This window comes from Oxyura jamaicensis, chromosome 7, assembly GCF_011077185.1.
Source record: "Oxyura jamaicensis isolate SHBP4307 breed ruddy duck chromosome 7, BPBGC_Ojam_1.0, whole genome shotgun sequence".
Lineage (NCBI taxonomy): Eukaryota > Metazoa > Chordata > Aves > Anseriformes > Anatidae > Oxyura > Oxyura jamaicensis.
The window spans coordinates 5246159-5261941 of NC_048899.1; the positions used below are offsets into that span (position 1 = coordinate 5246159).

General features: G+C 39.8%; 1 protein-coding gene across 1 annotated transcript in view; it reads right to left on the reverse strand.

The window, feature by feature from the left end:
- FAM171B (family with sequence similarity 171 member B) overlaps nucleotides 1–15783 on the reverse strand; it is a 35635-nt gene continuing 19852 nt past the window's right edge. The window contains exons 3-9 of the mRNA XM_035330855.1: nucleotides 13145–13378; nucleotides 12357–12449; nucleotides 11814–11972; nucleotides 9854–10021; nucleotides 7170–7286; nucleotides 6231–6354; nucleotides 1–5927 (exon numbers count right to left, since the gene is read on the reverse strand). Coding sequence (XP_035186746.1) covers nucleotides 4592–5927; nucleotides 6231–6354; nucleotides 7170–7286; nucleotides 9854–10021; nucleotides 11814–11972; nucleotides 12357–12449; nucleotides 13145–13378 — 2231 coding nt within the window. The 3' untranslated portion in view covers nucleotides 1–4591. The remainder of the gene's footprint in view (nucleotides 5928–6230; nucleotides 6355–7169; nucleotides 7287–9853; nucleotides 10022–11813; nucleotides 11973–12356; nucleotides 12450–13144; nucleotides 13379–15783) is intronic.

Below are 15783 nucleotides of genomic sequence, written 5' to 3' on the forward strand. Positions count from 1 at the left end.
TTTTTGGCTAACAGAAAAAAAATTACCTGTGCTTTTCCGATAGTCAGGTGTTCCACTGATAAAATAAGTCTGATGAAAGACAAAGGCACTTCAGCAGCCTAACTTACCTTCAGATGATCCTAATATGCAATGTTTTGTATGCAGTAATAGGCACAGATGTAGTTTACTGCATTTTAGTTCATACACTGTTACGAGTAATATTGTTAACCTGTTTCGCATTTTAACTAATGACAAGAGTTTCAAATGCTCTCCAATCATTTCATCCTCTTTGGTACAAATTACTGCTGAAAACCAAAGCATACTGCTACACATTTTCATTCCTGCATACTGGATTATCTTTCGTGCATCATCTCTAGCTCTGCATTGGTAAATAATGTCTCTAATCATCAAATCAGTTGTGCTTTCAGGTTTTTAAGATATCAAACTTATAATTTTCTGACAGTACTATGAAGATTTTTCCTGTTAAACTAATGGAATTTTTAAGCATCCCCCACCCCACTTTTTTAATACCTGATATTTGATAACAATATGAAAACTACTATCAATTAGCTTATTCTAGGGAACATATCCAGTCTAACGCACATATATATTATTTCATCTGATCACTTCCATTATTATACATCAAAGTACTGATCTGTGCCACATAAATTAATCTGCAGAAACAGGCCTTGGCTAACTCCATTAACCACCTAATTGAAAACAGGTGACACTGGAACTGGTGTACCCATCTGCACAAAGAATCTCAACATCATGATAATGTTTTGTCTTTTCCACCTATGTGCGTATCATGTACAGTATCTGGAATTAAAATTTTTAGAACACAGTGTAGTCAAAGTTTGTGGTTTTTTGTTTGTTTGTTTGTTTGTTTTTAAAGGATGAGAAGAAAATTCCAGTCACTAAGAGGTAATACAGGTTTCTAGTGCATAAATTCCAACATACATCTGGAACATGAAGACTCAGACAATATATTCTGTAAATACTGAATATAAATATGAAGAATTCTAAGTATTTTAGAGTATATAGCTTTTAAAATCCAAGATTTAACGCTCATGATAGGGCCAAGTAAGAACTCCCTGTCATTGTGTGCTTAGGGGCATTAGCAATTTTCACACATTTACCTTCCCATATACAGCTATGGGAATAATATCTCTCTACAGACTAGCTTCCCATATTCTGACACAGAAAACAAGTTATATATTTATTTTGCATATAAAACTAGACTTTGGAAAAGCCTTCTAAAGTGTCACCAGCAGCATAAAACATTATGTGATAAATGCTAGCAAGTTACACACATAAAAGTCAGTACGTGGGATCTACAAAGCAAGGAAAGATAGCTGGTGCTTGCCTGGCATGGATAGAAGCAACAGCTAAAAACAGCCTTGGAAATGGTATTATCAGAACTGCAACACGTGCACTCCAGAGAAAAATTTGAATACTCTAAAATAAATGCTCATACTCTCGCAAGCAAGAGAAGGGCAACAGTCTAGTAGAGATGGCAATCCACAAGGAAGATGTTAATAGGAGGTGTCCTACATGGGGGTGCTATGGCTACTCCACAGCCTCTAAGGACATGTATTTACATACAGCTAAATCATCTCTATTGAAGATGAGAATATACAGATCGTTATTTCAGAAAGAAATTTGTCTTGCTTTCTACTACCAAAAAGTCTAGCAGCAAGAAACTCTTTCAAGAACATGTTCACCTCTGACTTGCTTTGCTGCCTAGAAGCTGAAGTGCATCACTGATGCATGGTCTCTGAAGAGGCCATTCTGTATGTCCATTATCTGTATGTCCAAGGTAAAACTGTGACTAGATCTAGACAACCAAAAAGCTCATTTAGACTTGATGGTTTAAAAGCAAACTCCACTTTTTGCTCATGACCCACTGGCATAGCAAACAAGAACCTGCACCAAATCAGTACAACTTTTGGTACCGTTCTTTTAAAATCTCGTACTCATACATACTCGTGTTGATCTTTTCAACATTTCTAATCCTTTTTCTTTGGTGCCCAGATACCTACTCTGATGCAGAACAGGAACGCTGGAGTGCAAAATTTAATTCCTCTGACCTCACATGAATAAAGCCATTTACTGTAGTCTTTATCTTTTGATGTTTTAAGTAAGTTTAAGGAATTAGGTGGTCTTGATATCTACAATGAAAAAAATGCATTAAAACCAACAAAAACTCTGCTGAATATTTAATTTACTGGAGCTGAACAAAATTGAATATAGAGATATCTCACTTGAATTTCAACAACTTGAAATAATTGTCAGGGATCTTCTGTTAATTTCAACAGAATGTATGATGCTATCTCTTTGAAAAGGAACTCATCAGCACTGATGCAACTCTAAGGAAGGTATTACTAAACCTCAAAAGCCAAAGCTTTCAAATCAAGTGTGCATCTATATGAAAATATAGATCTGAAGATATATAACGGATAACTAAATGTATGTAAACAAAGGAAAGGATGAGAATATCACCACTTTGGGCTAGTAAGTTAGTCATACACCAAATTCAGTGAAACTGAATACAGGAAAATATGTATTGTAAAAAATCATTTGGTATAGGAAAGGTGAATTACTGTTACCTAGAGAAAGTACCAAAGGCATGCTAATATGGCAAGCAATCTTTACATCTAAAGTAGATGAATGGCATAATTAAACCTAAATCTTCTGGTCAAACAAAATCACAGACACCAGAAAAAGTTGGACTAATGTACTGCTATTACCATTCTGGTTACTCTATGTATTCTTCTAGAAACAACACCAGACAACCAACAATCCTAAAAGAACAGACATAGCTCACAGCACAGTTTCCTGAGTCAGTGCTCCCAGAAGCCCAGCCACACAGGACAGCTCCTGACTCTGAGCGTCATGCTGCCACATCCTGACTGCAAGGTTGGGATGGATCTTCATATGCACCACCACCTTTCACTCCCTGTTTTTCCTGTAGAAAGAAATCCTGAAGCACAGGCACAGAAAAAAATCGGGGTGTACTTGAACAACAGTAGATAACTGGCAGGGGAATCAGTACTACAAGACAGACAACTCAGTGCACCTCACCTCACAATCTGCATACAGGCATAGTGTGCTTGGGTCTCAGTATTGAACCTAAACGACTACAAACTAAGGGAAATATTGTTATGAAGCTTTTTTTAGGATGACTTGTAATCAAACTGCCAAAGCCAAAATGCTGAAACTTATTTCATCAGGGAAGCATCTTAAAAGCCATGGAAGGACATCCTATATACCATACAAAGCACAGTGAGGTGTTGTATATGCTTTTCTGTTAGCCAAAGCTGAAACTATCACTTTGACAAAGATGAACATAAAAATAAAGAATATTCCAATGGCCTTTTCCTTCCTCTATACATAGTTACATTTCATGCATTCATGACTTTTGGTACGCTTAACTCTAAGATGAGTCATAAGTAGTATTTATATTGCATTACAGACCAAATTTTAAAGTCTGCTTCTCATGCTCACAAAAACCCCAACTTCTGAAAGCCTGCTTAGCCCCTCTACAACGCACAACCTGGGACAAAAGTAGCTCAGACTAGCAGAATGTAGGCACATAAGCCTCTGATTATCATCTTTTTTTTTTTTTTATTCATAAAATAAAAAGCAACGGCTTTCCCATTAAAAGGAACTATTACAAAGACATAACTTGTCTACGCTTACTTCCTTTTTCATTATGGGCCCAACTCTTAACATACATCTGTGGGAATTCAAGACAGTTTTGGAGCAAAACTGGTCCAACAGTAGGAAAGAAGAGATTTTAACTGATAAATGAAGCCAAAACAAGCCACTAGTATCAGCAGCTTCAAATGCTAACAGAACCAGTCCTTTTCTGCTGAGGTGGACACTTCCTAGCAGATGCCAATCTTCAACATCCACAGGTTGTATCAAGAAGGACTAAAACAGATGGGCAACATCTTAAGACAGCAAAGACCATGAACTGCAGTGGCCACACAGCTTGTACACATCCCCCTGCTGGCACTGCTGTTTGCAATGGTAATCTTTTGTACATGGATGGACACAGAGAAAGGGCAGTGATGCTATAGAGCTCTGGTGATGAATCCAACAGAGCTCTTGTGCTGGTGTCATGGGACTACATGATGAAGCGTTGTATATCATACAAAGTAACAACAGATCCCTAGAAAAGTTCACATATAAAATACTGTACAGATGGTCACATTTATTAGGAACAAGGCTGAGGAATGGCTTTAACCATTCTGCCAATGCATTAGCAACAAGTAAAAAACAAAAGATGTGCCTACATTTCTCACTGTGCATTCTGAGAGGTGCGTCCAAGAATGACAGGCTAATTAAAATGTGGGCCTTCCCTATAGTGCCATCAAAATTAGGAACTGGAGAGTTTTGTCCCTGTAATCAATTTTCCCTGTAATCAATTCATATTGAATATCAATTGCCCAGTTGAAGTAACTCAAACTGTACATTAAAAAAAAAATAACTTTTCTTGATACTAGAAAACAACATTTCCCTTGTAAACCCAACACTGCAGAATTACGCAAGCAGCCAAGAGGTCAACAACCAGCAGGGAGAGCAACAGCACAAAGCACGTTGTGTTCTAATTTATAGGAATAAGTGGCCTCTCCTCTCTTTTCTTCCAAATATTTGTTTTGCTATCTCTTTTGGTGATAGGTGGTCTATCCCTTTTTTTAGGTGAAGGGATACTGGATTCCTGACTTCCTGACACAGTTTTTCTTCTTAGACCTTCTTCATCATGCTGTTCCATGACTGGCCCATTCCCACCATCCAAAATGTGCCTCACAGCCTGGTCCTCTGGAGTGCACACAGTGGTCCCACTTTCACTGCTGCTCAGATCCAGATCTTCCAAGTAAAGGATCTTTGAGTGTGGCATATTTTTTATGAAAGTTTTTTCTCTCTCCAGTTTCCTACTAGGATGATGCTCATTCATGTCCACACCAGAGTCCAGACTGGTATCATTACTCTCTGTTTTTCTGCCCTTTTTCAGATCTATAAAGGAATGCCTCACTTGAGCTATTGGCTTTCCATCCAGGGACACAAACCACGCTCGAGGGTGGGGAGATGGCTTCCCTTTAGAGAGCTCTAGCAATGTTTGTTCTGAGATGCCTTGAAGTTCAGATGAAAACGGAGTCATTACAACTGCTTCATTCAACGTCCCAGGAACAGAGACGGATTCCAGTAAACTATTAGTGTACCGGCCCCAGCTTGACGTTTGAGAAGGTAAGCCCTGTTCACCATCTAACGTGCTTTTTTCATCTCTGCAGACAGAAGGCTGTGGATGAGAGTGCACTGGCATTTTCGGTAATGTTTGCATGTAACCATCTCGATTCACGGGTTCCATCATGGGGTTATATACTAACTGCCCTTTCCTTGGCAAAGTTGCTGATTTAGCAGCATGCAATTGTTCTGGGGAATGGAAAAGGTCAGCAGTTTGAAGAATAGCAATAGGCTGATTGTAAATATGCATTAGATGTTCTGGGATATGGGAAAGCCCATACATGTCCTCTTGCAGCGTAAGATACCTGTTTTGGTCTTGAATGTCCCTAGGAGCCTGGGAAATAGCACTGTTGCTATGCTTTGGCTGCTCTAAGTGTCTGACTCCAGCATTAGGCTCCAATGAATGGGCTGAATTTATTGACTGACCAGTTTGACAGGCTGACTGATAAGAAGCCTCCTCGTTGTACATTTTAAAGTTGTCTCTTGATTTTCCATCTTCTGTGTCTATGGATATCCTTCTTTGAGGACTGTATGAAGAGATCTTCGGTGGATATAACTGAGACTTATCCTCTAACTTTAAAGATCCCTTGGCTGTATTGATGTGATTTATGTGAGTTGTTGACGTCGTCTGGTCTTTTTTCACAACATCCAGCTTCGTTGTATTTTTTTCCTTCTTTTGTGTCCGACCACATTTGTCCCTAAGCAAAAGAAATGCAAAGTGACTGCAGAGCATGCTAGGAAACACTAACTTCACTACCATAGCTGAACATTAGATGTTGGTTAAGAGGTTACTAGTCACAAACTTAAACTGAAATTCTGTAATCACCAAAAAAAAATAGGCTATATATATTGAACCTTAGTGTATAGAGCAAACAAATTGAAAAAACATTCATAACTTCTTTTAAATTATGTTAAGGAAACCAGTCTCAATATCACAAAACTGTTTATCAACTTTAAATTACATTCATGCTGAACTTATTAAAGCCTCTCTTTTTGCTTACCTGCAGTAACAAAGAAGAACAGCAAAAAATCCAATGATAATGATAACAGTACCTCCCAATATGGCCGTAAGGAACACTGTGTGATAGGCTGTTATGTCCTTGGAAACCGCACTAATTATGGATTCTAGATTTTCAGATAGAAAACCAAACAAGAATTAGTTGTCAAAACCAGGTCATTCTGCTTAATATGCAGAGCTGAAACTAACAGGTCATATTCTACTTCTCCAGTCATTTTGAGTTCCTATAGCGCTATGTTCATCTCTCCTCTTCACCTTGCTATGCCAGCAGACTAGAAAATACACAAACAGTAGTTACAATATAATGGATCTTCTAAGATTCATTTCAAATACTATAGACTTACCATGACATCTACTCAATGTCAGCCAAATGACATTTGCATCCACACTGACTTAGAAACATCACCTACATTTTCCATTTAGTACTTCTGTTAGAAAGGGCTTTTTAGTGTTTTTTAATCTTGACATCACGTTTCTCCTGTAAGAAGCTCTTAGTATGAATCTGCAAGAGCCAAATGTGCAGCAAGCCCACATAAAACAGGTTCCACTGGGACTTTCTACCTATGCCCAGCTTTCTTGCATTTCTTTGTCATACATGAACCTCAACAGTAAGGGACAGAAGCCCAGTGATTTTTAAGTTGCCATAGTCACAGTTCCCTTGAAGGGTTCTTCCAAGAGACAGCAATGCTATAAACACCTACCTCTTAATGCTGCTGCGGGAAAGTCCAGGCTGTATTGAAAGTTCTAGGAAACACTTACATGCATGAAGGCACGCTATCAGAATTCAAACAAGCAAAAGTTATCCAACTGTTGAAATGTTATGTCATTTTCCCTTGCTACTGTTCTACAAAACAATCTGACATCCTGATGATACATTGGTACTTGGGTTATTCAGAACTTTCTTTTACAGTTGTTGCAATACCTCTTGTTCCAGGCAGTGGAGCTGCTATCCAGTACCCTAATTGTTGAGCAGTGTATGTCCATACTAATTGACCATTTGCTTCCTTTATCATTCCCAGACCACGGCTTACCCAAGCACCTGAAAAAGACAAAATATTGCCCATGCCATGCAGCATTCCTCTGCATCTAAAATCATCAGCAATCTAACTATGATCAAAAATAGAAGTTTACAGGAAAAATTAAACTTCTGTCCTCCGTAGCATGTGTTAGACAGCTTTCGGTAAACATGCAAAATTTCTCTTGATATTTTCAATGAAAATATCCCTGTGTGAACACTGACTTTGAAATAAAGTAGCACAATCAATTACTTCAATTAATTTCATAATAGATTTTTTTTAAAATTAATAAATGCCTTGCATAGATATGCCCGTAAACGATTTGGGAAAAAAAAAAAAAAAATCCTATTATATGAGCTTAAGCATGTATTAAGGCCAAGCCCCAAAATGAACAGGCAGGTAATTTAAACATATCAACAGAAGTTTAACATTAGCTCATACCACTTAGTGAGAAAGCAACATAATCTAATAAGCTACAATGGGATAAACAATGCTTGTCATGAATGTTCCCTTTCCTCCTTCCTCCCCCAAGACAAGAACAGTTCCATTAGACCAAGGAAGGTCTATTCTTAGGCCACAGACTCCACACCATCTGGGAGGCAATGCAAAACACAGGTCTTATGGTATGCCAGCTTCTATAGTTAATAAAGTATGCAGTAGGAGAGACAGAATTAAACCGTGTATTATTTGAATACATTCATTATGCACCACCTGACATGGAAGCACTGATTCTTTATGACAAATTACCCAAGGAATTCAGAGTTCAAAAGTACATCTCAACATTTGCTGAGGACATCTTGCATGCAAGATGGTCCACGCCAGAGCCTATTGTTCAGTGTGGTGGTACCTCCCCATGCAGCTCAGATGGGGCCCTACTGCTACTCATGGGTGCTCTCCAATGTGTGCTGGAGAGCGGAAGTATTCAGCTCCCTCAGTTACCAGAATAGCAAGGAATACCTTGCTAGTACTCAGTTACCTTAGAAACAAGTCATATTTTGTACATGTCAGACCAAAGGTAAAATAACGGTATTTAAAAACAAACATGCGGAACAATGAATGCAGTTGCAAACCCCCACTGTAGAGGAGACATGAGGAAGCAGAATAAAGTGGTAGCTGAAGTTTTGCCTGAAAGATCTCTCTCCTTGCTCCCAGCCCTTCCCATTCTTTCCTCACCAAGCAGCAGTGAGGGCTCCAGGTTCCGTAAGAACACGACTCCTTAGTCAATGCCCATCACAAACAATTCACCTTTACAGAACCTCTACCAGACAACAACCCCAAAGGATTAAATGACAACTATTACTATTTTTCTTGTTGTTGGGTTAGCACATCACACTCTTGCTCTACCCAGAAGGCCAGCATGCCCAAGCAGGCACATCAAGTAGGCTCTTCAACACCCACGTATGCAACTTACAGAGGTTTATTTCTCACCTGCCCCAGTGCTGAAATGCAATACTTCCATCAGCTTTTTGTTCAGATAGCACTGTTGACCTAGTTTTATTAGTTTTGTAAGTTTAAAAAGCTCAGCATAGGTACAGATGACCACAGGAGCTGGAAAAGGTAGTTGCAGCAACAAGAAATTAAATCCCCTAATGCTATTTTACCATCACAGATTACGACTCTTACTTTGATAAAGAATGCTGTCTTTAATCACCTTTCTGAAGTCTTCTAGGTGTCAAGACAGATTTCATCTTTATGCCAAAACTTACTCTATATGCCATTTTTTAATTAGCATGTTCTCATTTCAGATCAGTATTCTTTGGTTGTTCTGAATTAATATAGTCATTTTATTTCTCAAATGTGTAAACAAGAATTCTTTAGAGTTGGTATCCCTCCCTCTACCTCCAACTATTAACAGCTTTTTACTTTGGTAAGGAGTAAGACTCTCTTCTTCATTCACATACTTGAGGATGAAAGTGTGATGGAAAGAGTAAGGTGCAAGGTACATGAGTACACTAACGCACACGCACCTAACACAGGACATTTAAGTGGAATATGTGTATGCTGCTCATTACTCTTGACTAAAATTAGACACGAAGGGATGACAAAAGAGGTTTACAACATCTAATCCCCAGCCTCCCGTGCATACTTGAAGAACTTTTTGATAACCCTTTGATAACTCTTACCGCCCCCCTTCATTTCACTTTGTGAATTGCTTTTGTTGACTAAATTAACATTTTTTCCAGTTTTTATGTCAAAAGATTTTGAGAACTATACCCTAGAAAACAAAGCATTCATGTTTTCAGTTCTGTTTTGCTGTCCTTTAAAAAGGCACAGAAATTCCAGGCTTTAAGTTACAAAATATATGTTCCGTGAATACTTAGTCTCCATGAAATCAAACGTCACTCACATTGTGAATGTGTTCAGCAGGAATGCTAATAAATTTTCCCTAGGCTTTTGGAACTAATGAAAGTGGGCATGTCCCATTGAACAATTCAAGCTGGCCAATCAAACAAGCAACACAGACCCCCTAACAGAATTCATGACAGCTTACCATCACTACCCATGAGGCCAATGCTTCACGACAAAATACCATGCACCAGAACTATATACACATGTGCTAAAACGTACAATAAAAAAATAGCCTACTTACCACTTTTCATATCAAATGTCCATGCAGGTATAGCATCTCCCGATTTTACAGTATTCGTAGGAAGAGGAAGTGTAATCTGAATAGGACCATTTACTTTCAGCTCTTTCCCAGCCAAAAGAACATTTACACATATTGCAGCAAGAGGACTCAGTTCAATGCTTTTGAAACCTGAATTTGAGAAATATCTTGTCTGTAATTCTCTATTCGCAATGTACTTTTTAAAAAAATATTTACAATTAGGAATCTATCCTCATAGTGAGAGGCAAGCACTCGTGTACACCGAACTACACAGTTCTATGTCACTATCTTGGTCACACAAAATGAACATTTCTAGCATTTTAGATCTTGTACTTCAAGTGAAACACTCGTTTCTCTACTAAATCTGATAAAAGGAACATACTTTTGACACAGAGATTCAGCACTGACTGTAGAACCAATGATTAGGTAAAACTTGGCTTGGGGTTGGAGAAAGAAAGGTTTATCATGTACTTTGATTTCAAAGTAGCTAGTGAATATGAAAATACACAATGAAAGACTCCTTTTTTCATCATTGCAATATATGCAACATTAAATCCAACTGAAGGTATACTGCAAACATAACTGCTACGTTTCTCCTCTTAATCAAAAAATCCTCTCAATAAACTTTCCTGTAAGGATTACTTGTAACTGCCAAATTAGAAACTTCACTGAATAGTTAATCTTAAAGCTTGTCAAAGCACTCAAAGCCAACTGCATACACAAAGCTTACAGTGCAGCTTTTAAGTTTTTCCTTTGTTTTCCTTGCATTTGCAATTATTTCAGAGTCCACAATATGACGAGATATTGAAAAAAAAAAAAAAGAAACTGAATCGGTAAGTACTAGAATACCATTAAATCTGTGCAAGCTGTTAGAAACTGCTTGTGAGAAAACTCCTGGCACATCAGATATCAATTAGCTTCCACCTGCCCTAAAAGGAAGCCTATTCCTTTAGGAGTATATGAATAATTTAAAACACATTCTAGACAGACTGAAAGGAAAACCAATGAGGAGAAATACTGCTTATTATCTTATGTTTTAAATTTAAAGAGGTAAAATATAGATGAGAACAATTTTAAAATGTGCAAGTCGATATCAATTATATGTGATGATTATAATTCAATGAAAATTAAAGAAGAGTTGGTTGAAATAAACCAACCAGTAGCTTCCTCATGCATTGCAATTAAATTAAGAGCCTCATGGCTTCAGGCCCACTGGGAATAGAAAGAAAAGAACAAAAGAGACAAGGAATTGTACACCATACAATCTGCCAGAGATTACTGTATTTATGTAAATAAGAAATAGTTAATAGAATGACAAATGCTGAAAGATCCAACTGCATCTCAGCAGAGTTACAATGACTAGTTAAATCACTTACTGCTTCTCCTGTGAAACAGGATAACAGAAAGCATTACAACTGTGCTCTGTATACATACAGACTATTTGGTCTCAAACAGGTTTACACAGTTTAACTGTCCATGAGCCAAAATATAGCTTCCATGTCATCTGTGTGCTAGGTATAAATCTCCAAGAGCAAAGCAACAGAGTTCTAGTCAAAATGCAGAAAAGCATTGCTCAAGTCAGCTGCTACAGTTCGACTGACTTGTTTAGGTTCCCTGAATTCACACAGTGCCCATAACCGTATTTTAACGCGTTTATTAGACTAGTGCTACAGTCTCATGAAATCCTAAACTTCTTCAAACGAAAGTAATACAGAAGCCTAATTACTGTGCATTAGAACCCCACAGCTGTGCTTCAGCACTACGTAGGACTATGGATACATAAATATATATATATATATAAAGCAGAATGAAGGAGTATATCTGTATAGCCACTTATTATACTCTCATACGACATGGAACAAGTTAAAGGGTGACATGACTTCTCAGATGCATTGTATTTTAAAAAATGTATTTAAGAATTTAAATAACACATTTACTATACCTGATTTATTTAGAAGTATTCCTGTTGTATAGAGAAAACTGTCCACTTTCAAAAACTGCTCTGGCACTGTCAGATAAGCTGTAACATTGGTAACGTGGTGATTTGTTGGAAGTTTTATTAAAGATTTTTGAAACTGAACACTTGGTTGAGATTTGGCATCTGCAAAAGAGTAATATTTTGTCTTAACAACGGTAAAAAACACAACCACTGTTTTTATTACTGCCTAGAAATCCAATCAGCACAGCAATCTGTTTCCACCCGCTTTCTCCAATGTCATGTATTTCTCCATCCAGCATCTGTCACAAACATACAGTTAAACACGTAACTGAAATTTTGACCTTGAGTAGATAGGCAGTATCTCTCTCTTCTTGTGGAAAATAGTGCTCAAGTGAAGCTGCCTAAGTGGCTTCTATTTCCATAGAAGATCAACAAATGTTGAAAAATAACCCTTTACAGAGAATACGAAGATGCTAATTTTGTTTTGTATGTCTACAGATTATCACACAAGGTAGATGTTTTTTGGTCCATATACAATAAACTTACCAGACAATTTTCCAGTAATTAGAACAGTATCTTCAAACAGCCATATATTTGCTTGACTTTGTGGGAATAATGAAAGCGTCACAGACGAGTATACTGGGGAAAGTAATAATATCTGTTACACTGTGCAACTATAAAAAAAAAGATCCCATAAGCTCTCTGATTCTGAAAGAATAGGGAATAGAGCAGTTAAAAAAAGAGCACATGAAGACTGGATAAACAAATGACTTCTGTTGTCCAGAGCAGAAATTTTGTTGGTTAGACCAGATAGCATATTCTGTATGTTGCTAGTGTTGTGCATTTTCTATGGTATACGAGTGGCTAGAGTTATTAGAGTCCACCTCTTTTTCTGTTGTTGTTTTTGTTATTTTCTTAACCTTTAAGAGACTTAAAAAAAGGAAAACTAGTGAGGAAATGCCGCTGAGAAGAAACTATAAGGACTCAAAGCACTGACACTCTGAGAATCACTGGAGAAAAGATGATTGTTGTCAGAAACAAAATATATTATCAGCCCTTTGCTGAGTTTAAGTAAACAGTTGCTCAGAATATGCCTGCAAAGTTGCAATATAACCTACGTAGAGTTAACAAGAGCTGTTTTCAGTTTTACAATAGTATGAATTATTTACAAATCTATCAGGTCATTCACCCTTACATCTGTATCGACAGGCATCACCTCCCTTGACCGGCTTCAGTCATTTTCAGTTGACACTAAGTACACAGACTGCTAAGAGAAAGAAATTTAATTACCAATAGACACAGTTTAATAATAGGACTATAAGAAGCTTACGTACTTGGCATTCTCCCAGTCTTCCAAGGCAAAGGTGTTAACATGTAGCCATCCTTGTATGATACTATAGTTAAGCTTAATCCTAATTTGTAGGGAACTTTTATTAATACTGCTCCGTTGTTTCCAGTAAGAGTAGAATTTGTCTTCGTGTAGTTAACAAACACTTCCACAACCGCTTGTCCCAGGTACTGATGACTGATCATGTCATTTACTTGAACCTTTAGCATAAACACAGATCCTATTAAAAAAAAAGAAAAAAGGAGGTCATAATATCTTGTAAAAGTTCTCATTTCATTACTTGTCGGAGATCACCAAAATTACCGGTTTTCAAACTTTGTCACAATCTGGTAATGAGACTTAATAAAACCGGGAAACACAAAAGTCCTGGCTACTGCATTCTAATGCTGCAAATGTTAGACTGTTGGTTACTTTACCCCTGAATGATTAAGTTAAGCTTTTCTTTGCGGAAGCGTGGTGAAAACATATTTCATCTGGCCTCTTAGTGGCTGTTGTATTATACGTGCAGATCTCTGCCAAAAAAAGGACTAGTTTTGTTAAATTATTTTCATAGATGCATATGCCGTAACCCCCCACATAACCAAACTAGAAATGAAAGTCTATTCCTTTGTCCAACAGCTGTTTAGCCCTTAGCCTGAGACAGAGTACTAAGGAAGCCAGTTGCAGTAGCTGTTGCTATTACAGAAATTGTTCCTTAACTCATGATAATTACCCAGCAGCTGCCTAGTTCTGGCCCAGGAGTGGTGGTGTTAGGTGCTAGTGAACCGCTGCCCCTGCCAACCCCGCAGCTGGCTGGTGGATGCGGTGCCATGCCCTGGATTACGGTGCGGCTTGGGAAAACACCACATGCAGAACTGTCAAAGTGATGTGTGAGCATGGCACAGCAGAACCCATTTAGAAGGAAGAGTGAAGAACTGCCAGAGCAGAATTGGTGAGCCTGTGGTTGTCGTGTAGAAAATGAAGAAAGGCTTGGCATCTGCCTCTATCTCCGAGCAGCCGTCCCACAGCCCTCCCGTCCCCAAGCCAGCCATCCCACATTAATTGTCCAGCATGGTACGGAATACCCCTTTGGCCAGCTAGGGTTAGCTGCTCTGCTTCTGTCCCCTCCCAGCTGCTGCTGCACCCCCAGCCTCCTCACTGGCAGGGCAGTGTGAGAAGCTGGAAAGTCCTTGACTCAGTGTAAGCACTGCTCTGCAACAATCAAAACAAGTAGCAGACATTTCTTCTCAGAAAGAGCAGTCAGGCATTGGGACCGGTTGCCCAGGGAGGTGGTGGCATCACTGTCCCTGGGGGTATTCAAGGAAAGGTTGGGCCTGGTGCGTGGGGACATGGTTTAGATGGTGACGTGACATTGGTGGTAGGGGGATGGTTGGACCAGGAGATCTTGAAAAGGTCTTTTCCAACCTTAATGATTCTGTGTTACACTGATGAGAGGCTAGAGCCTGAGCTGGAAAACATCATGTGGAATGTGTGGAACAAAGCAGATAAGGCTGAAATTTGCTAGGTCCTGCATTTCTGCCACCTAACCTTACCCATAAAAGTGGCCTAGAAGAAAGCTGGAGAGGGACTCTACCAGGGAGCGTAGATGTGGAACCAGGAATAACGACTTTAAAGAAATGCAGGGGAGATTTATATTAGTTGTGACATGAGGAAGAAATTCTTTACTTAGAGCACAAAGCACACATGGAAGTTAGGACTGAAGATGCACCTTGCTTCTGTTCTTTTCTGTAAAGCATAGAATGAAATTACCTAAAAAACAGTGTTAAAAATAAACCCAGGGGACAGGATGGGAGGTGCAGGGCAATCCCTGTGGCCGAGGAACAGCCTTTCTCTCTGGCAAACCAAATGGCCTGAGGGAGCCAGCCCCGGAAAAGGGGCCCTCAGCCCCCCAACCCTCCTCCTTGTCCACGTGAGGGCATCTCCCAGGCCGTCCCCAACGCACGTGGGCCACTCCATCACAGAGGCTTGCTGAGGGCACAGCGTCCAGCACTGCCCTGCCTTTGCTGTGAGCTCTGTAAAGCAGGCCCCCTGCAGCTGGCCCACCACTCGCTGAGCATCTCAGCCCCCTGACCGCCAGCTGGTGCGGCAGGAAGGAGACAGAGCGAGGCGAGCAGCAGGCCTCTTGGTGTGCCAGGACAGCCATGCAGGCGGGTGAAGCACCAAGAAGGAGCGCACCTGACCAGAAGGAGAGGTGATGTGCATGGAGGGATAGCGCCGGTGGCACAAGAGACGCCAGTGCCCAAGGGACCTCTGGCACCTAGCCCACAGACGGGTACAGGCGGTACTGCTGGCACCGCAACGATGCGGGGAACAGGCCGGCCCCTCACACCCAGCGACAGGGGGCCTGGGCCTTACCATAGGAGCAACGGTGACATGGGGCGAAGGCGGGAGCATGAGGCAGACAGCTGTGGGGAGCAGAGGCGTGCCCGTAGTCTGGAGCACAGTGCAGGACCCAGTAATGGCCATAAGCCAAACAGCAGCATCGGACCCATGCATGAAAATCAAGCTGACAGTGGCATGGGACCGAGGTGTGGGACTGGACGATCCCTGGTTCGGCACCCTGGCCTGAGAACATCCCGGACAGAAGGCAGGGATGTTTGGGCAGTCCTGGGCAAGGACTGGCTT